General features: G+C 35.4%; 1 protein-coding gene and 1 pseudogene across 2 annotated transcripts in view; both read right to left on the reverse strand.

The window, feature by feature from the left end:
* VPS13C (vacuolar protein sorting 13 homolog C) overlaps positions 1-23547 on the reverse strand; it is a 171159-nt gene that overhangs the window by 79564 nt on the left and 68048 nt on the right. For both annotated transcript variants that reach the window (XM_046650441.1, XM_046650445.1), the window contains exons 23-36: positions 22700-22829; positions 21805-21883; positions 21012-21151; positions 17836-17989; positions 13448-13527; positions 12197-12256; positions 10781-10943; positions 9922-10038; positions 8610-8713; positions 8236-8403; positions 7194-7498; positions 5489-5636; positions 4659-4767; positions 1148-1284 (exon numbers count right to left, since the gene is read on the reverse strand). In XM_046650441.1, coding sequence (XP_046506397.1) covers positions 1148-1284; positions 4659-4767; positions 5489-5636; positions 7194-7498; positions 8236-8403; positions 8610-8713; positions 9922-10038; positions 10781-10943; positions 12197-12256; positions 13448-13527; positions 17836-17989; positions 21012-21151; positions 21805-21883; positions 22700-22829 — 1894 coding nt within the window. The remainder of the gene's footprint in view (positions 1-1147; positions 1285-4658; positions 4768-5488; positions 5637-7193; positions 7499-8235; positions 8404-8609; positions 8714-9921; positions 10039-10780; positions 10944-12196; positions 12257-13447; positions 13528-17835; positions 17990-21011; positions 21152-21804; positions 21884-22699; positions 22830-23547) is intronic.
* On the reverse strand, positions 13773-16083 carry LOC124233283 (DNA-directed RNA polymerase III subunit RPC5-like; annotated as a pseudogene).

The following is a 23547-nucleotide window of genomic DNA, read 5'->3' on the forward strand; positions in this document are numbered from 1 at the left end:
ATTGTTTCCCCCCATTCCAATCACTGTTTTAACGGAAGGGAACTTTAATAATATGTATTGCAAATAATATTATAAGAACTTATGAGTTTTCTATGTACATATGTTAATGAAGCCCATTAGCAAATAGAAAAATTCATCTATTAACGTTTCATTTATCAAAGCTTAAAAATGTTCAATAACTCTAATATTAACCAGAAAAATAGCAGAGGTTTAACACGAAAGAAGTTAGTTTCAAAGTATGTATTTCAGATCAAAAAATAGAATTCATTTATTTAAAAATTTATTATTTTTAACTCAGAGAAAGAACATAACTTCTATACAACTAGTTAATGATGAAGAGATTCTGAAGGCAGTCCTGCAAGTCCCTGTATCTACTACGCTTTCTCACATATTCACATCTTTATGCCTGTTCCTCTTTCTACCTTGCCCCAGCCCCTTTCCTGATCTCCTTTTCTCAGACTACATCTCACTCTTCTTTAAAACTCAACTCAAATGTCACTTCCTCCAAGAAATCTTCCCTGTCCCTCTCAGGTGGCTTAGACTTACCCCCGCCCCCCATCACTGCCACAAGCACCCTGGGCACGTTTTAATGGGAGCACTTACAAAAATTTTGTTTGATTCCTTGTTTGAGTTCAGAGTCTATGCCTTTTACTTCTGTATCCTCAGCACTTAGCACACGCAATGAATATTTGCTGAATGTGTGAATACAGAAGAGGAAAATCCATTTAACCTTTCCTCAAGAATCTACAGATGGAAAGCAGATAGTGGTAACATGACATTTAAAAAATGCAGACATATTGTGTTTTATTCTATAAGGGTTTCTAAAGTTTGCAAAGGATTTCTCTGTCACTGTTTCCCTTTCCACCCTTTCCTACATGAAATCCAAAGCAAGCCACATTCCAACTGTCCTAAAATCATTTGAAAAGCATGTCATAGGACATGCTACCATTTTCTCTGTGAAGTATCAGATCCCTCAAATATAACTCATACTCTCAAATTTTAAAACATTACTGCTACATACAAATCATAGTCTATGTAAGATTTCTTTTCATCCATATCAATAATCTACAAGTTTATTCTAGTAGAGATAATTCCAAATATCCATTATTTATTCATCTTTTTATAAAAATAGATGAAAATTACACACCTCTTTGATTTCAAAATTGAGGACCATATTAATGATGTCTACAGATTTAATTTCTTTCACTCCAGCTGTTAAAGTACTTTGTAAAGCACGTACATCTTGTTGTGACACAGAGGTTTCAAGTGGCTCTTTAGGTTCACCTAAAGACATTTAAAAGAAATTCATTCACTTCTATTCACACATTTCTCCACAAATACTCATTGAGGACTTAAATACCAGTACTCTAGACCTGGTACCAGCACTGAAAGTCCACAAATCTGTAATACGCTGCTCCAGCCCTTAGAAAACTCAGAGTTTAGCAGAAGAGACATACACATTTAAAATACAAGGAACCAAAATAAGGAGGCTCCACCTAGTCAGATTAAGTCGACAAATGCTAATAGATTCTATATAAAATGTTCAAAAAGCACAGAACTAGGCATGACATTGTTATGGGAGGTCAAGAAAGGCTTAATAGGGGAATTATCATTCAAGTAGAGCTGAAGGACTCCCTCACACAGCGGCGACACTTCAAGAATAAGTTAAGAGATTGTGGAAAACCACACATAGATAACACACCATGATAGGTTTTGGAAACAGAATGGAGTTTAATCTAACTAAATCATGAGGAGGATAATAAGAATTAAGGCTAGAAAAGAAAAAAAGGCGGGGGGGGAAATGTTTAGAGCCTCTTATGCCATACCAAGAAGCAAATGTAAAGCTATATGAGTATGATGATGATGTGCTGAAATTCACACTCTGAAATGCAATAAAATCGCTTTCCAAGCTGTAATAAACAAAACCAGTAACAGCTATCGCTGCTAAGTGCTTACCTCTGTGCAGACACTGTGCTAAGGGCTGTACATGGATTGTCTCGTTTAATTCTTACAACAACCTTTTGGGATAAAAACTTTACTGTGCTCATTTCACAGATGAGAAAATTGAGGTTCAGACAGATTCAGTACATTTCTCAGAGTCACAGAGATGGCAAATGGTAGAGCCCAAACTCATCAGTCTGACTTTATAGCCTTTACCCTCAACTAACCCTCAATATCATTACATTATTTATTAATATTATTCCAGTTAACATTATCTATGATCACTAACATAACACAAAGGAATTCTGTAGCATGAACTATATCAGAAACCCATAAGGAAAACCACTCCTGTCAATTATTTTTGAGAAAGCAAAAATAGGGCCAGACTTCTTAACTATCCCCTTATTCCAGCACTATTGCAAACATAATGTGATCCAGGGGAAGTAATTCTAGCAAATATTTTGCTTTTACAAAACAATTCTTGGAATAGGTGAAGATTTCTTTAATAAAAAGCACTGATCGTTTTAAAAGATGGTAAATTGGAATTCATTACAGTTAACTATTTCTATTCACAAAGACCAATTAAGATAGAGAAAAGGTAAATCAAAGACAGGGAGAAGACATTTCTCCACACATACCAACACATATAACCAGAAAGGGCTCATATCCAGAATAAATAAAGAATTCCTATACATCAATAAGAAAAAAGACAAACATCTCAATAAAAATAATGGTCAATAGACTTGAATAGTCATGTCAAAAAAGTGGATATTCAAATGGCCAATAATCATACGAAAAGGTTTCCAATTTCATTAGTAATCAGGGTACGTATAAAAACCATGGAGGTACCACTGCATATTCGCCAGGATGGCTAAATTTAAAAATACTGACAATACCAAGTACTAGTGAAAATGTGACACAACTGGAACTCTCATACATTGCTGATAGGAAAGTAAATTGGTACAACCACTTGGAAAACTATTTGGTATAACTTGGCATGAGTTTCTGAAAGTAAACATGCGCCTAACACATGATGCAGTAATTCTACGTCTGGCTATATAACCAAAAGAAAACAGTATGTAAGCATGCAAAAGACACATACGGTAACATTCACAGCAACTTTATGCATGAAAGTCAAAAAGAGGAAACAACCCAAAGGATCATCAAAGATAGAATGGATCAAATAAATACTGATACATTCAAATAATGAATACCACACAGAAACAAAAAGAACAAAATACTGCTGCATATAACAACATGGATGAATCTCACAAACAATGATGAATGAAAGAAGCCAAAAATCAAAGAGTAAATTCTGTATTACTCTATTTACATGAAATTCAAGAAGAAGCAAAACTAATCTATCTATGGTATTACAAAATGGAATGGCAGTTCATTCCAGGTGGATCTGTGGGCAGAGCAGGCATTTGGTACTGACTGGGAAGGGCATAGGGAGGCCTCCTGGGGCGCTGTGCTAGAAATGTTCTGTATCTTATCACGGTGATAACACAGGTGTAGCCAGATGTAAAAATTCACTGAATTATACACTTAAGATTTGTGCACTTTACTACATATACTAACATATGGTAAAAAAAATTTCTTAAGTGATAAAATAGAGTGAGACACCATTTTTCACTTAGCAAAGTGGCAAAAATTTAAAAGTCTGATGATCTGCTGTGTTAGAAAAGGTATAGAAAAACAATCTGATGGGAGTGCAAAATTAATACAAGTTCTATGGGAGGCAAATGGCAAGATCTGTCAAAATTTTCAATGAAATCAATTTTAATTAATTATTAATTTGAATTAAATTAGTAAAAGTTAAATACTCTTTAATCCAGTAGTCCTGGTATTTCTCCTACAGATACACATGCACTTGTAAAAGTATATGTACAAGAATATTTAATGCAACATGGTAAGAGTGAAAGATTGAAAACAACCTGAAATGTCCATCAATAGAGACTTCCTAAATAAATTATGATACTTCAACAGAATTTAATACCAGGCAGCTATTAAAAAGAAAGAGGCAGATCTATACATAGTATAGATATAGATATGGAATGAACACCAAGATAAACTGTTAATTAAAAAAAAAGTAAAGTGCAGAAATACACACATACACACATATAGGATGGTACCATTTGAATAAAGATTATATATGTCTGTATGTGTATATATACACATTTAAAATAGCTTAAAAAAATAAATCTGGTAGTTATTTTACCTTTAACTCGAAAGGACCATTGTAGATAATAATTTAAACTCTCTTTGCATTTTTACTGCAGTACAATTTTTTCAGTATTTTTGTTGAGTAGTAATTTTTCAGATGTTTCTTACAGATATTTCACTACTAAGCCTTATTTAAAACCAGATGAAGTATGCTACCATAGCCTAGTGCCAACTTTAAACATTTTTTTCCATACGTGCAAATTCAGTAATTATTCCAGGAATCCACCACTGGTTTGAAACTCTTCTTTATGGCTTCCTCCTAACTTAATGCAACTTAGAAAAAAGTCTGCACCTATAACTGACTGTTTGCTTAACCAAAAGAGTCAATCGTCTCAAACTATGGTTTTATTCAACAGCATCTTTCTTGTTTTCTTGGTAATACAAATCACAACTTGTAAAAATATATTTGTTTACTTCATATTTACTGTCTCCCCTACTAAATTGTAAAATAAATAGAGACATGTATTATGCCACTACTGTCAGTCTCTTACCTGTCTTTTGTATTCCTGGTTTCACTTTATTCAAGTCTTCAGTAGCCTCACCAAGATTTTCTGCTAGTATTCTAAACAAAAGGTTAAGATCTTCTTGATTTAGACTAACCTGTAAAAGATTATATTAAAAGAAAAGACAGATACTTCATTTTAAAGTGAAACAATTTTAATATAGAAAATAAATTCCTAGTAACAAAATACAAAGGACAAAATAATCTTAACATTGACTGAAAAATTATATAATCACTACATATTCAATTATTTTACTACTTATTTCATGTTAAAATTTTTATTTTCAAAGATAATAAAGTGGAGAAAAATAATGAGATTTATGAGTGCATCTACTTAACTTATACTATCTTTAGTGAAAGTTAATAATGATTAAAGAAATATGATCACTTAAAAAAAGTGAGAAATTCAAAGAACACATAAATTCCACTTTTTAAACAATAACATTCCAATGAAATTAAAAAGCTATCTTCAGATAAAAAAATAGGTATTTCCCTCAGTGCTATAATTATCTTAGGGGTACTTAGACATGCCTAAAAATAAGAGTAGGTGTATATAATATACAGAAGATGTAATATAATATGCTAATAAGCAATGTACATACAGATCTCCGCTAATGTGTACATGTAGCACATTTAAAAGTTAAGCAATGCTTAATTAAAGATTAAATTCTACTAAAAATAATATAGATCTTGTTGGACATCTTACTGAATTTTTTCTTACTCTCATTAGTAAAAAATTCCACGTTATATGGATTTATATTGAGAAAGTCTTCAGACTCTAAAATTTCAGTAACAAGTTCTTTTCACTCATATACTTACATTCATTGACTCAAGATGTCCTTTAATTTCCACAACAGGTACCTTGTGGTACCAAGAGGAAGCTAGATTCCGATTTACAGAAAACTCCAAGTTAATTGGGTACAATAGCTGAATATCAGGATGGGAGATGCCTGGCTGGATCACTGTCCTAATGAAAAATATAATTGATATATATGCACAAATATAAGGGGAAATGCAACATATCATTAAAAGAACACAAAGTCAAAAGTTGCTGCTCTAAATTCTGATTTGAAATAGTGCAGTTTGAGTGTTTTCTAATCTCAATCTGTAATTAATTTAATCTATAATACACTAGCAGGGACAGATTAAAATATATGATATACAATCAGCCATTAAGAAAACTTTTTCTTTAAACAGTAGACAGGTGAAAAATTGAACACAATTTGAAAAGAAACTCATATTGTTGAAGACATGGGGGAAATCATTCAATACTGTTGTTCAAGGTCTGATAATGTACATTGGTACAGAGAATCAAAAAAATAGCAAGATGGACAGTTATCATTTTCTAAGGAATTTCATAAAACTCTTCTCCAGGATTATTTTCTGGACTTGACTTATAATGATCCCTTTTTTATTCAGGATAATTAAATGTCCTTGGATGGAGGGTAAAATGATTTTAAAATGAATTATGTACAGACTTTCATGTGTTATCTGACGTGAGCCCAACAGATACATCATGACTTACAAAGTATTCCTGCCAAAAATGTCTAAGCTCAATTAAATCATGAGGAATCACTCACACAAAACCAAACAGAGAGACATTCCATGGAACAATTAGACTGTACTCTCCAAAACTGTCATCATCAAGAAAGGAAGGCTAAAGAACTATTCCAGAATAAGTATCTACCAGTACAGAAATCCTCCTCAATAGTATAGGATATAATTAAATGCCTTATGTAATCCTGGACCGAGGAAAAAATCACTATAATGGACATTATTGAAACAACTGGTAAAATCTGAATATTGACTGCAAGTTAGATAATAGTATTATATCAGTGTCAAATTTCCAGAATTTGATAATTGCATTGTGGTTATATAAGAGAACAAACATTCTTGCTCTTAGGAGACACGTGCCAGAGTATTTAGGGGTGGGGGTTAAGATGTCTATTCTCAAATGGTTTAGGAAAAAGTGTTTTAACTTCCAGTTATAAAATAAGTAAGTCCTGGGGATGTGATGTACAGCATGGTGACCACAGTCAACAATACTGTATTGTATATTTGAAAGTTGCTAAGAGAGTAGATCTTAAAGCTTCTCATCACAAGAAAAAAAATTTTGTAACTATGTATGCTGATGGATGTTAACTAGACTTATTGTGGTGATCATTTCACAATACATACATATATCGAATCATTATGTTGTACACCTGAAACTAATATAATGCTATACGTCAATTATACCTCAATTAAAATTAAGTTAAAAAGATGTCTTAAATGATAATATGCATATACATAAAGTTTAAGTAAATGTAAACAATTGGTGAATCCAGGTGAAAGATTATAAGCACATTCATGGTACTATTTTTGCAATTTTTCTGTAGGTTTGAAATTTTTCAAAATAGAAAGTTGATTAAAAAATAAACTGTTTTGTGCAACAGAAATATGTTGGGTATGAATTCCAGTGGACATAAAATTTCATCAAAAACATTAATTAATACTTAGATCCATAATTACTGAAAGAGCATACCTAGAAAGCTTAAGCTTTGTTAGCTGCACATCCATTCTATCAATTACTGGAGGGTTTAAGTAGTCTTCGCCAGACACCAGACTGAACTGATTTTGAACTCTGATTAATCCAAGATCTACCACGACTGCATTGGTGGAAATGGAAGACTGCGGGATGACTATAACTGGTGCTTTCAAATCAATATTGATAGAAACACGAAAACTCCTCTGGGCAAGATCTTTCACACTTGTGGCAGCCTTTTCTGCAGCCTGGGCAGTGGCAGCACTCAGGGCCTCTTTGGCTGTCTGGAAATTGTTCAGGAAGTTCTGTGGACACAAAGTATAAAAGGCGACACTCAAGCAGAGAACAAATACATCATTAATAACACCATTTTCTTTTTATGTATGTGCTAATTTTTTCCCAATAGATAATTTTCAGTTGAGTCCTATTTTTCTAGAGTTAAGAATGAATTACTGATTATCCGTCCATAATTATGAGCTACCTAATAAAGGCCTCAGGTTATATGACTGAGGAACAGAGACAAAAAACCATTTTCAATAGTTTTTGTACTTGAGAATTTGGTTTCATTATGTTCCAGCAAAAATAATTTTAGACAAAAATCATTCAATGATTCAGTTTTCAACTGTTAAAGAAAGGTTCTGATCTCTACATTAATACATAAATACCATCTACAATCAAAACAATGCACACCCTAAAATCCAATATTTGTAAGATTTGCAATCATAATTATCAGACTTATTGAAGAATTTCTAAGTTGAAAAATTAATATATAGGGGCTGGCCCAGTGGGGGAGCAGTTAAGTTCGTGCGCTCCACTTGAGTGGCCCAGGGTTCGCCAATTCGTGGCAAACCCAGGGGCAGACCTACACACTGCCCATCAAGCCATCCTGTGGCAGGTGTCCCACATACAAAATAAGAGGAAGATGGGCACAGATGTTAGCTCAGGACCAATTTTCCTTAGCAAGAAGAGGAGGATTGGTGGTGGATGTCAGCTCAGGGCCAATCTTCCTCAAAAAAAAATTAATTATAAATAGTGATTTTACCAGAAGTGACATGAGGAATTTATGAAGATAGACAATCTGAATGCAGCCAACGTTCAGTGATACCACACCATCCACTTTGGACATGTCAGTATAGGCATCCCCCTCAGTAGCATGTGGATACAAATCCAAGTTAAAACGAAAAACTTCATTTCCCATTATTGACACGGCCTGAAAAGCAGAGATTTGAATGTACTCCATCCATGAGGGTAACAACAAAATTAAGTCCCATTTAAATGGGGTTTATATTTATAATCATTATAGAAACAAACATTTTCTATAAAAATATATTTCATTAATAATATAAAATATATTTAATAATAAAATCTCATATTCAATCATCAAAAAATATTAGTGATCTATTTACCACCACCTACTTTTTTATGAACTGTATTAGGATCAATATCTGTGACAACAATATTTTCCAGTCTGGCAAATAGTGACTGTTTTCTCGACTGAAGAGAAAGAGAGGAATCGAGGCCTGAAAAAAAATTATATTATAATTTCTATAGATTACCATAATAAGATCTTTTTCCATTTCAGACAGACTTTTATTATTTTTTTACAGATGTACATCATTATATTTCCATTTCTATGTAGACTACATCATGTTTGCCACCCAAAGACTAATTACCATCTGTCACATACATATGTGCCCTATTACCCCTTTCACTCTCCTCCCCTTTGGTAACCACTAATCTAATCTCTGTATCTATGTGTGTGTTTGTTGTTGTTGTTTTCCTGTTCCACTTATGAGTGAAATCATAGGGTATTTGACTTTCTCCATCTGACCTATTTCGCTTAGCATAATTTCTATAGATCTACAATAATAAGATCTTAAGATGTTTCTTTCCATTTGATAATTTTATTTGGGGGATGATATTTTTAAAAATTTAGCAATGCTTGAACTCCCAATTGATAAATAAGTTGTGATATTAGATATTTTTAGTTTTATAAACAATGAAATCTATAAATTCATTAAAAAATAATTACCTGAACTTTCAACCTTCTGAAAAAACTACACCTGGTGCAAACAGATTATCCTGGGATTTTAGTAAATCCTTTATACCTTATATCCAGTCATTTACATAGAAGCTATAAAAGTTTCATGAATCAAATTCAGACTAATAGATGAAATGCCAGTTTGGAAAGAACAAAGAAAAAACTTAGTTTTCTAGTTTTTAAGTTCTTCAAGAATTTCATTAAACATATTCTTTACCTTTACCAGAAATGAGCTGGTAAAGATGGAGTCAGAAAAAAACTAGATCGGTTTTAACAGCTTTTGCCTAAAAGAACATAATGGGCTTATAGGTTTTGTTCTTCATGATAAGGGTGCTTTGCACTTGTACTAAGACAAAGCATATTCATAAACCTTAATCTGAATTCTGGATTGACACTTATCCCAGCCCATCAACAAAATCCCTATATTGACATTATTATCACTTTTCACCTCCAGGATAATTCTCAAAATGGTCCAAAACACCAGCACGTATGGTTCAATTTGATAATCAGATTCTGACCAACATCTACATCCCAAAGAGTTAAGAAAGCATGCAGTCCAAGTATGTCATAAAATAAAATTATCCAGTTTTCACAGCTCAGAGCCCTCCATTTGTATATTCTTTAGCATTGCAGAAAAAATAAAAAGCTAATCTGTCAAACAACTTTTAATACTGTGAGAAATTTTACCTTGAATCTTGATTTCAGCAATATTGTTCTTCTCATCGCAAATGATGACACAGAAAGCATTCAACTTGGCAAATAGCCTGAAGTCAATAATGTCACTATCTTTAGAGGGTACAATCACTACAAATAAAACAAAGCATTCTATCACAGTGGGATTCTAGTAATCTAGACTCTACTAAGGTTTCTTCCCTATATTAAGTGAACCACAGTTCTGTTGAAAAAAAATTATAAAGTCTCAAGTTCTTAAAGATTTCAAATACTTTTCTTTTGCTTTATATATTCTGTAGAGTTTGCATTTTTCATAGTGAGATGTGTTACTTGTATAATTTAAAAGCAAGAAAAAATGTAAAATAAATAAGATAAGGACACTGAAACTCAGAGAAGTTAATGTGTCTACAGTGACATAGTTTAAGATGAAAAACTAGGATCTGAAGAGTTCTTTCTGAAAATCTGGGCTCTTGACCAATTAGATGGTACCCCTGCACCCCTACCCTCATGTCTTCGTGTCTTGCTTTCCTTATTTGTAAAATGAAAGGGCAGACTAACCCTCTATGGAGCCCCTCAAGAGGCACTGAGAGCAAAGAGCTCAGAGTAAATACAGGTCTTCTTCCCCTATCACTCACCTAAAGGCATCCCCTCACCACCACCAAAACAAGAACAAAAACAGACGATTTTTTAAACAACAGTATTTATTACACTTGCCTTAGATATCTGGCACCTGCGTATGATTTAGTTTAAAGAAAAGGACAGAACTGGGGGAAATGGCAGGTAAATGACTGAACTAGATAATCTCTAAGATTCTCCATTTAGCTCTAGAATCCTAAAACCTTTGCTAACAAGAAACAAAAAGTGTTTTTCATACCTTTCTGCAGAGCCGAATTTTTTTGTTGATTTTCAGTTGAAATTTGTACTTCCTTAGTATCACCTATGTTTTGGCCATCTGATGGAATAATGGTTGTCAGGTAATTAATAGAAGAGAGAAGAGCTTGTGTCTGCATCAACAGATTTAAAGATGAAAAAGCCACCTAGAAACGTTTAAAAAGAAAAATCAGTTTCTCAGGCCTACTACACTAGTAGTCCCCATGATGGACCCAAAAGCCTCCCAGCTAGGCTTACATCACTGCCTTCCACAGCTTGGAAGGAAAAGAGAAGGGAGGAAGATTCACAACCCAGACTCCTTAAATAGGTCATAAATGGAGAGTAAATTACACTTACACAATTCAGCGGTTCATTTGAGTATCAAAGTAACCTAATTACTCCATTTCCCAAGCATAATTATCGTGGAGCCTATAACCTGCTTGTCATGGCCATCCTGATATTCAATATATATATGGTTTTTTGGATGTTCAATGGACTATTTATCATGATATATAAGTTAGAACATGAAACTTCAGAATCACTATGTGTTACGACTATGTCAAGAAATGATTTCAAAAGTGACATTCATGAGATTTAAATGTAAAAACTACAATTACGAGAGAGTTCTTAGTCACTAAATAATCTTCAAAACCACAATAATGGTCCTATCATTTAAAAACAAACAAAGAATATAAAACTTACAGGAAAAAAGTATTACATTTTTTAAAACAATGACTGCAGAAAGCTAAAATAGAAACACAAGTTGCTTTCAAGAATATGTGGTTTTCTAATAGTGAATTAAAATTTTAAAAAGATCTTTCTTTATAGAAAAGAATTTCTTTTCATTGCCTGAAAACACTAAGTGGACACAAAATTACAAAAAGGAAGGGTCACAATATTCAACAGATTCTCCCATCTCTCAAAGTCTAACCTAAAACTCATTTCTCTCTCTTTTTTTTTTTTAATGTAACCCACAACGACATTTTGCCTCTTCTTCCTCTACACGACTGCCTTAGTACGGCTCCAGAAGAAATCAACATCTCTCCTCACATTTCATATACTTTTCATATACATTTTTTCATATACATTTCATAGACTTTCTCAGTCCTGCACTCAACCACAGCATTGAGTTTGGTTTGTTTAGAAATCTGTTGGTTCTTTGTAAATCAAGGTTCTCTCATCTATAGCATTCTTTTCTTTAGAAATAAATTGGACGTGCTACACTAAGTCAAAACAACAGCTTTACGATGCCAAATCATAAACATAGAACATGGCAGGGATCTGTGAGGGTCATTTATAACTTTCATTGGTTCTTGATTATTTCCTCAAATTACTCAGTCAATATTCCTCAAAGGATACTGGAGACTTCCAGAGTAGGTTATTTTCACATATGAGATATTCTTTTAATAGAATTTCTTACCTTAAATGTTTGTTCAGTTTTTTCAAAAGTAGTTTGGAAACTAGGTCCATTCTTATCAGCCTAAAAAAAAGAAACAAAAGTTCTAAAGAAAGAATTAAGACCAAAGTAAATAAATCACTTATTTATGATCTCATTAATTTATTTATATTGTTAGAATTCTATTGTATATACATCATATATTAAATTTTATTATCTTATTTTAAAGTTACATTCAAATTATTTATTTATCATAATAGTGCAAATTTGTTCTTCTCTTCAAATACAGGAGACCATGGCAACATTCATTTCTGGGAAACTGCAGCTAGAGATCAGAACTATAAGCTCTGATTGGAAATTTTAAAGATTGGAAAATTTAAAGGTCATCTAGCCCTAACCTTGAATCTGTTTATAAAGTCTTTGGTAAGTCTATTTTAAGATATCCCCAGTGAAAGAAACCACATTTTCTTACAAATTCAATCTTTAGAGAACTTTGATTTAATGAGTTCTTCATACTGAGTCAAAAATCTCTCTCTCATCATAATTACCCATTGGTTCAAGTTCTGTTCCTTGGGAATATACAGAATAAATTCAGTTTTACCTCTTGTGAGAAGATTTCTAGCTAGGCTAGTTTCCCTGCCTCCCTGATCCCATAATGTTGTGCTCTTCTTTATTAGAGAATCAATCACATTAAATTTTAATTGTTGTTTACTTGCCTATCTTCCTACTAGTCTACAATTTCCTTGAAAAAAGGGAATATTTTTCATCTCTGTATCCCAAGTGCCTAACAGAACCTTACAATAAATAGTTTTTGAATGATTAAACAAATCAACTAGTCTTGAATCAAGCTAAACACCATCAGTTCCCTCAGAGTTTCTCATATGATATATTTTTCAGTCCCTTCCCAATCCTGGCAGTTCTCCTCTGAACCCAATCCAATTTGACTTTATCCCTTTTGATGTATATGTATCCCTTCTGACTCATAAACAATGAGTGTAGGTAGGTGCATATGCCCCAGAAGATAGGAGTAGGTCTTACTTCATCCCAGACTTCCATCTTTGGGGACAAGAAGCTTGGTGGCTTTGTAATAGTCCTAGTCCTGTACTTAAGTCAAAGGAAAAGAAGGTGTACAAATGGAAAGAGAAACAGTAGACATCACTAAGATTAAGACCTATGATACACATCCAGAGCCTTTAGTAATCTACTATCATCTTTTTCCTTCAAGAGGATAGTCCAGAGTATACAATACGTATATAAACATTCTATGGCCCTTACCTTAATATACTCCACTTTTAAGAGATCTAATCCAGGTTTGTCAGAAGAGCTAATCAAGTGAAGGGGCTTCTTTTTGGATCCTAGATTAAATAAAAAGAAAAAAAGTATTTCAAATACATTGCTCTTTTTTTAAGTTTGGAATCTTCTGGATGTCTTTTTCTTTTTATTTATTTATTTTTTTATTTTTATTTTTTTTCAGTATACACTCTATTATGAGAATGAAACCAAATAGTAAGCAAAATACAGCAGGAATTTTCAAATTGTATTGAAAGAAGGTCCCAGCTGGTCTCTTCTGAGAGCAATGTAACTTAAGCTGATCCTGTCACTGGCTGAATTTGATCCCCTCTGTCCACTGGACAGTGCGATGCCCCGGGCCACGAGACTGTCAGTTCCTCTTGCTCCATATCTTCTGAAGCAATCACGAATTTAGTTCCACCTCTGCTGGCTCTGCCTTCTTTCCTTGGGCTTGGATTTGTTGGGTTAGTGGTTTGCAACTATTGTCAAGACTGCACCGTCCCTTTAAGGTACCACATGCCACCACAGCTTACACAGCAGCCCTGTAGCACTTTATCCACCTCCTGTTTACTTAGATCTTCTCCACACTCTTGAGTCAACCAAGACTGGATCATGTTCCGGAGTACCCGGTAGTTTTTGGAAAAAATTTCAAGCAAAACCTGTCGATGCTGACCACTCATGTCTCCAGACTCCCAGAGGGCGAACACCTTCTGCTCATCCGAAGAAGCAGCAGTCTGTGGGGGAAAAGGCAACAGTATCTGCTTGCAACCGGCGGCCAGCATCGTATCCTGCAGCATGCCGTCCAAGATGCCACTGAAGACCATGTGGCCATGGGGCAGGCTGACCAAGTGCAGGTTGAAGAGACGCTTGAGTTTGCTCAGTGTGAGCACAAACTATCTCTGAAAGGTGGCCTCCACGAAGGCCCTCAGTTCCTGGGCCACAGGGGTGTTGGCACAGCCTGAGGGCGGGTGCCCGTTGAAGCTGTCCCCGCCTGCTGCCTGCCCGGCAGGCAGCCCACTGGCCAGCCTGTTGTGGAGGCCATGACTGGGTGAGGTGTCCATGGGCTCCTCGTCTTCCTCCACTTCCCGCTCTTCCTCTTCCTCTCCTTCCTCGCTCATGGGCTCCTCCTTGATCCGAATACCAGGCAGGACCGTGGATGCCTGGATCTGTTCCTTCCTCCGCTGCAGCTCCTGTTCCAGCAATGCGTGGTTCTGCTGGGCCTTGCTCTTGGCTACTTGGACCCGCTGGTCCCCAGAGAACAGCCCAGCAGGCCCTGATTGTCCATCTGGTTTCTTTGGCATAGTTTCCTTCACAAAATTATAAACTTTTTCTGGCTTGGCCTGGATGCCCATCCACAGCATGTGCTGCCACTGGACCACATCCGGATGCTTCTTGACGAACTCTCCATCGTAAGGCAGTATGAACTCCCAGCCTTTGCTGATCCTCACTACCGCCACGTGCTCCAGAAAGTCCTTCACATCCTCTGCACTGAGTTTAGTCACCATTGCCACCTCTTTCCTTACCACCCACCAGCTCTGCGTGAACTTCCACATAACAAAGTCTCGGCCCCTGCAGAGCACCTCGGCAGGCACGCCACTGTGAGGGCTGGAGGAGTCCTTGGGGTACAGGATGCCACTCTTCACCACCCAGTTTCCTTGGACTAACATAGCTACCTTCTGGATGCCACGCAGAACAGCCACAGAGTCGAGGGAGGGGCCTAGGAGATTCATCAAGTTGGCAAAAGGCATGACCTTCACATTCTTCATCAGGACCTTGATCTGATCAGCCAGAGGCAGGGTGCATAGCTGGGCCCTGGACAGGACATTGCTGGGGGCCACAGGTTTGTCTTTCTCCTGCTCCTGGCTGGGGGGGCATCAGCATTATGAGGTACTCACTCGGTAACTTGACGAGCTCTGTGTTCTCAACCCCGCTGGAGCCCTGGCACAGCAGGTACTGGCGCTCGTGCTCAGAGCGGCTGTCCCTCAGGCCATAGTAGTGCAGGTTGACCCAGGGTTCTCTGACATGCTTCTTCTGCAGGAACTTGTAGGACTGCACACGACGCTGGCGGGCCTGTTCCGACTCGGGCAGGGAGAACCGGACCGTGATGTGCTTCACATCTTCTTCTGTCTTGGCCTGTGAAGAGTCTCTCGCCTCACTGGCTGCCTCCCTCTCTCGGTGCTTGGCATCTGCCTTGTCCAGGTAGGAGAAGCTGGGCTGCAGCTGCAGGATGCCATGTAAAGGTGTCAGGTGGAGCTCACCTTGCCTGTAGAACGCAGCAGCGTAACAGGACGTGTTACTGGTGGTCTGGGAGGAGCCGAACGTCTGCTGTCCATCAGCTTCTAGGAACATGTGCTGGTCTCATTGGCACAGGCACCACCCACATTCAGTGCAATCTGCTCCCCTTTGCTGCGGCAATAGTTGTGATTCAGGGTGTCGACGGCCATCTCAAGCTCTACCTTCTGCTGCTTGGGCTTGATCTTGGCTGAGAGGTACAGAATGTCATCTTAGGTCATCGAGGCTGGGTGCACAGGGTACTGAAACAGATAGAGCTTCTCTGCCAGACTTTTGGCCAAGTACACGTCGATCTCCTGTACAACTGGGTCATCCTCTTCATTTGCCATCCTAGGGGGGAGCCAGCCGCACAGTTCTCGGACCTGATCTCTCAGCAAGGCCTGCGAGGAGGCGGCGGCAACGACCCAGGTAGCTGCGGGCTGCAGAGGCGGCAGCAGCCCGGTTCTCCTCTCAGGCAGCGGCCATGTTGCTGGTGGAGAAACTCAGGCGGACATGTCGGGGGAGTGTCTTTTTCTTTTTAAAAAATTTTGTTATTTAAGCTTTAAAAGACTACCGGAATATATTTCCATGGCTATTAAATACTAAGGGCATCACTGGTGAAGAAACAAACCAATCCAAATACTTAACTTACCTTTGGCATCCAAGTTATTTAAAAACATGCATATTTATTTTCATTTGATTTTATATCTGTGTTCAAAAATAATCAAAACTTCTCTAGATACTTTTAAGGCCATATGTGCATTTGTAGGACAGCAGACAGCTACACGTGTAAGAATTAGGAAATATGAATTCTAGCTTATCTCTACCCTTACCAAAAGCTATTTAACTTCAGCTTTCTCAACTATATAACAAGGAGACTGGACCATAAAAATATGAAATATCTTGCTGAGCCATAAAATTCTATGAACAAATCTTTCATTCACATTAAAGAAATTTAAATAATTTTCCTTTGTGTAGACTAACAGAGAAGGCTTACACAGAAGAGGAAAGATTTTTCTTAAAAGAGGGAGAACTAATTTCTTTTTAATTTAAAACCAACAGCTCCTACCAGAAGTCCTCTATATCCTTATGTAGAGGTACCAAGGAACTGCTTTGAGAAGCTGTGGAGACAGAAGCGATTTACCCACCGTTTTATCCATAGTTTATTATTTGCTGTTCTCTAACTCCTGCTTCTGAGACATCTCAGAATTTTCCCTTCACCTTCAAGGTCAAAACCTTCCCCACAGGAAAAAAAAAAAGCCTAGCAAATTTATTATTTATTTTTCCCCCTCAATACACTGATGTAAATTCCATCTTAACCCAGTACTTACAGAAACTTACACAAAATATTTTTGTTCTAAACTGAGGTTTATTTTAGTTTCAACTATTAAAAAAAAACCCAAAAACTAGATCTTTATATTTGACTAAAATATTAGGCAATTTTAATTACTGTAGATTTACTCATTCCTTCATTCCTCAAATATCTAATGAGCACACAAGATGTACACTGAAACAAATAAACTATAAGAGCTCTAAAAGAATGAATTTTATGTCCCACTATTTTTATTTTTACAACCTGGTGCTGCTTCTGATATATGAACACTATTCAATAGAAAGAACAAGAACTTCAACATTATAAGACCAGAGATAAATTCTAGGTTTTGCCACTCCTAAGATGAATGGTCTTGAGTAAGTCACTTAATCTTTCTTATTTAACCTTTCTCTGTTTGTAAAATGAGAATAATACTCCCTATGTAAAGGAGATTTATATGGATTCTCCGAGGCAGCAGATCACAGTAGTTAAGAATGCAGACCCTATGACCACACTTCCAGTGTTAATCATGGTTCGGCCACTAACCAGCAGTGTGACCTTGGGTAAATTACATACCAATTCATGCCTTAGTTTCTTCATATGTAAACTGGAGACAAGAACATGGCCCATTTCATATCATTGTGATAAGGATTAAAAGAGTTATTTGTAAAATGCTTAGTACAGTGCTATTATTTATTATAAACATTATTACACAAATGAAAGTGTTTCTGATACTCAAAGTAATATTATATTTATTATTAGCTATTATTTCTATTTTTATGGCTATTACCTTGAATTTCATGGTAATCCAAGCTGATTTTCTTTAAATAAGATACAGCAGTTAAATCAAATGTTCTCACTGTAGCCTCTGTTCCTAACTGAGTAACATTAAACACTAGAATTGTATTTTCTTCTTTCTCTTGTTTCGTAAATTCCAAAACCACCTAAAAGAATTAGAACAGCCAATGAAAGGTTGATAAGTAGTTTGAATCATACTCACTATTAAAAAAAATCTTCATACACATCATCATGAGAATAGTACAAATTTTGCTCATACTTCTCTACTATCATTAAGTTATTTACTATGATTGGAAAGTATCTCAAATTCTATTATTGAGAACATTACATCTAAATAAAAATCACAATGAAATTTTACAACTTTATTGATTTACTTTTTTTAATTTAGTAAAAACAGGAATGTATGGATTCTTCCTTAATATGATTTTCTTAAACCTATATCTCAAAACAAAAATCACGTTTGGTGATAAACGAAGCATTCTCATGAAAGTAAAAAGTAAGACAAGGACGTTCACTATTATACTGCTATTTAAATTTATTGTGGAAATGATAACCAGTATGTTTAGCCAATGAAAAATAAAACACATATGTGGCAATTTTTTAAACATGCAAGTTCTTTGATACTGCATCAAGAGATGGAGGTCTTTGCCTCCTCCCTTTGAATTTGGACAGGTTTGTGACTACTTCAATCAATAGACTACAGAGGAAGTGATCTTATAATGACTTCTAATGCCAAAGAAGGCCATAAAACTTCTACCTGGGAATGCTCACTCTCGGGGAAGCTAGTTGCCATGTAGAAAGCTCAACTACCCTGAGACTGCCATGCTCAGGAAGCCATGAGCAGGTATTTCAGTCAACAGTCCCAGCTGAGCTTCCAGCCATCAGCAAGAATCAACTGTCAGCCTTAAGAGTGAGTCACTTCTAAGCCCCTCTGAGACTTCAGGTCACTGTAGCTCCAGTCAAACCTGACTGCAACCACGTGAAAGACTATACACAAAAATTACCAAGTTGGGCCCTTCCAGAAATCCCAACCTACAAAACTCCAAGCAAAATAAAATTGTTGTTTTGAGCTACTACATTTTGGGGTAACCTCTTAGGCAGCAGTAGTAACCAGAACAATATAAATGCTGGAAAAAAAACAAAAATTAATATTATTAGCAGTGACATAATTATGTAATTCAGAAACCAGGAGTGTCAACTGGAAAACAGAAACAATAAAAGAGTGCAGCAAGATACTCAGTACAGAATTGATAGACAAAAAAATTTCAGATGAATAATGATTTAAGTGAAAGCAATGAAATCATAAAATAATATATAAACTTGTGTATAAATGTATAAATAGTTTTGTAATGGAGGAGAATTTTCTAAACATACACTAAAATTAGGATAAAGAAAAACTGATAAATTTCACTACAAAAGCATTTAAAATTTCACTGCAAAAACACTTAAAACTTTGGAATGACAAAAAGTCAAATTAGGAAAAATATTTCAAACAGTACTACTATTTTTTTTCTCAGATGATTCTGATTATCACTTTAGTTCATTCTTTCAATATTTAATAAAATATTTATTGGGCATCATCTACCTTGTATGAAGCTCTGCCAGCCACTAAGGACATCAAAGTGACCAGGACAAAGTCCTCGCCTTCATAGAACTTACATTCTAGGAAGAGTGGGGGAAAGTGAAAGTTGCTATCTTGTAATAAGATGGCATTTGAGCAAACATCTGAAGGAAGTAAAGAATCAAGTCATGCGGGAAGAGTGCTCAAGGCAAAGGAAACAGCAAGCACAAAGACTGTGCTTTGGTACATACAAGGAAGAACAAAAGGTAAGTGAAAGCTCCGTGAGGCAAGAACTGTGCTCACTGCTGTGGCTCCAGTATCTAAAAGAACGCCTGGTGCACAATGGCACTTGATAAATATTTACTGAAGAAATCAATGAAATATGGCTAGAACAGAATGAGCAACATTGAGAAGTGAATTGAAGATGAAAGATGAATTGAATTGAACTGAAGATAAAGCCAAAGAAGTCACATGGGGTGACCTGTAGGCCATGGGAAGGACTCAGCCTTTTATCCTGAGTGAGATGGGATGCCAGTGGAGGGTTGTGAGCAGAGCAACAACATGATCTGACTTTGACTTTAAAAAGATCACCCTGGCTACTATGTGAATAACAGAGTACCTCATGGAAGCAGAGAGACAGTTAAGAGGATACTGCAATAGTCCAGGCAAGAGATGATGGTGACTTAGTGCAGTAGCAGTGGAAGGGAAGAGCAACCATTTGAATATATTTTGAAGTTAGAGTCAAGGTATTTTCTGATATTTTAGAGGAGTGTGTGAGAGAAAGAGAGAACTCAAAGCAGACTAAATGTAGAGAACCTATCTGTTTTAAAACAAACACCAACAATACCTAGATCTGTACACACAACTAAAATCTGGTATTTTTGACATTGTATTTTAGGACATGATCTCACATTGGGATCTGCAGTAGTCAATAAGAAACATCTCCCTTTTATACCTTTTGTGTTTTATTATCAAAGCAATGCATATTCATTATCAAAAAATTTACAATATATGGAAAAGCAAACAAGCAAAAATAAAAAACTTTATAATCCCACTAGAGATGAACACTGTCAGTTATCAAAGAAAAAAAATAAGTGTGTGTTTAATTTTAAATGGACTCATAATGTTCTTGATATTGTAATCTTTTTTTCCAAATAATGATATATTGTGAACATCTTTCCATGTCAATTTTTCCTTTTATTACATTTTAATGACCACAAACACATGTTGGAAATTTAGTTGCCTATATTTTTCCAAATTATAAACATGACAATGAGCAATATTATTTAGCTTAAAAGTAAAAAACAACAAAACATTAAAGTAAACACATCATAGAAATTTTCTACAGAAAAGAAAATTCTAATTCAGAGTCTTGAGCTTTTCCAGAATAGATTAGATATGCTATAGATCACTCATGTCAATTTTTACAAAATAAAGTTTCATTTTCTTGGAACTGATATGTGTCTGTATGTGTGTATACTGGGCAGTAGGGAAGATAAGAGTACGATATTTTTAATGTATTTAAAGTTTGGGTCTAGCATGAGATAGTTTACAAAGATAGTGGTAACAAGAATATATTTACTTACCTGCAAAACAAGTACACATACCTCTTTAATTTCAAACTTTAGTAGAAGATTAATGAGCTCCTCATTTGGTGCCTCTGCAGCTTTTTTTAGTTCAGATCCTTTCTTACTTTTACCCGGCTGGGTGTCTCCATCTTCAGCATCAAAATATTCATCATCAGACTCTAAAGAAATTCATTTGACATGAGACAACATCCAATGAAAACTGCATAACCACTCAAATCTCTCAAAAGTAAACTTCATTTATTAGATATAATGTTCATATTTATAATCAGAATATAGTTTCAATGTTTTTCTAAGTCCACAGTGACTCAACCTGGTACGTGATGATCATATACAAAATCAAACCACCTACTATTTTTTTAATAGCTCTGATTGTTTTTCACTTTAGTTCATTCATTCAGTATTCAATAAAATACTTATTGAGCATCATCTATCATATATCAGTCTGTACCAGCCACTAAGGACACCAGAGTGACCAGGACAGATGTGATCCTTGTCCTCATGAAGCTTACATTCTACTTCAAAATTAAAAGAGATCAGTTAGGCCAGAACTAGAAAAAAAAGATCAGATAGACATAGTAGCTTATTTACAATCTTAAGCACTGTCAATCACAAAAATCTTTTCATTCAAATGAAGAAACTAAGCTCAAAAAAAATAAGTGACTCAAAGTCACACTACTGGTTAGTAGCACAATTAGAACTAAAATCAGTATATTACTAAAATATTTTAAAAATTCCTTTATATTCTGAAAATTTTATCTCTATATACCAATTTATAGGCTTTGTTTAATAAAGAACATTTTACTTTCCTTACCTGATTCCACTCCATCTAGCAACAGTGAAGTGCCAAGTAGGCCTTTAGTCCTATCTGAAATAATAGGAATTGAGGACACCTAGCGAAGAATACAAAAGTTTGCTTAACATACTGATTTACCAGGATTAAATGTACATAATTGAGAGAAATAAAGTAACAGAGGATACAGACAGACAGAAAGACACATATACACACAACAGACAAATCTTCCATCGAAGCACATTATGTAATCAGTTAACCAATGGTTGGTTGTAGTTTACTAATTATTACGACTACCACCTGCATTTACAAGGGCAGAAATATGTACTACTCTAGTAGGTAAGTCTATTTATCATTGTGTGTCATTTGGTTGCTATCTCTGACAACATTAACTGTGCATCTTTATTACAGGTTCCTGAAAAACGGTAACAGCATTAGTTGGCTCTCTCAAATTTCATTTCAAAGTAAGTGGAAATCTAACATTTATTTTATGTTCTAAAGATCAATTTCAATTAAAGTGATCTAGAACTTTTAAGTCTAACGTACAAGAAAATTTTATACCATTTTATTTTGCAACATTTTAAAGATTTCTATACCAAATTTTATTTAAAATACATTTCATAAATTTGAAAGACATTTTTTCCTTTCATTTATGTATTTTTGTTCCCTTTGTTCCCTGAAACTGACTTTCTACCACCACTCTAAAACAGTAGTGAAAATAGGCTACAATCCTTATTTACTCAATGCCATATGCAGTTTTGTACAGAATCAACAACATTAAACTTCAAAAGTGTATCAAATAAATGAAACTGGCCCTTAAAAATACTGAAAAACAAAACAGCTCAAAAAAAGATGAAAAAGAACTCACTATACATACAAATGTACAGAGATTTAGCATTTTATTATACTCATTTACCTGTCTCTCTGGAGACGGTGCTGATGATATCTGTGGCAAGGGTATGCTGTTAATCAAACATAGCACATCTCTCATCTTCTTGTCAGAAATTCTCACATGCATCAAAGGAAGCCCTCCTGATACTTTAAATCTAAAAATACAATTCACTGTAAGGTTTTAAGGTCCAACTTCTCTATATTAAGGGAGGGGGAATGCATGGATTGGAGAAGAGACTACACTGAAGAGTCAAAGTTACTCTGGACATGTTTTAATCTAATTACATTAATGCCTCATTTAGTCAACACTATCAGGGAATGGGAAGTTCTATGTAAGCCAAGTTTCCAGATAACTTAAATATATCCTTCTTAGGCCGCCAAACCTTTTAAAGTTAAGCAACTTTTATGAAAATATTTTCAAACATAATTGTTTACTTTTTAAAATCAAAAACACTACATGTACCTTAACTATTTCCTGGTATCAAAGATTTCTGATCATAAACATCAGAGACTATCTACCCCATTACTCTCTATCCTCTCCCCTTGCTTTGTTTCCTTTTACAGCACTTTGTCAGCACCTGATACATCATATGTATATTTGTTTCCTTTATGTCTCCTCTGATGAAAATACAAGCTCCACGAGGACATTTGTTTTACTGCTGAATCACTGTTGTGCTTTCATTGCTGCTTGCTTTTTGGCAGCTGCTTCCATTCTGTTTCCCTACTCAATATAACTGCCTAGGTTTGCTTGTCTTTTTTTTTTTTTTTAAAAGATTGGCACCTGGGCTAACAACTGTTGCCAATCTTTTTTTTTCTGCTTTATCTCCCCAAACCCCCCATGTACATAGTTGTATATCCTAGTTGCAGGTCCTT

Source organism: Equus quagga, chromosome 2, assembly GCF_021613505.1.
Source record: "Equus quagga isolate Etosha38 chromosome 2, UCLA_HA_Equagga_1.0, whole genome shotgun sequence".
Lineage (NCBI taxonomy): Eukaryota > Metazoa > Chordata > Mammalia > Perissodactyla > Equidae > Equus > Equus quagga.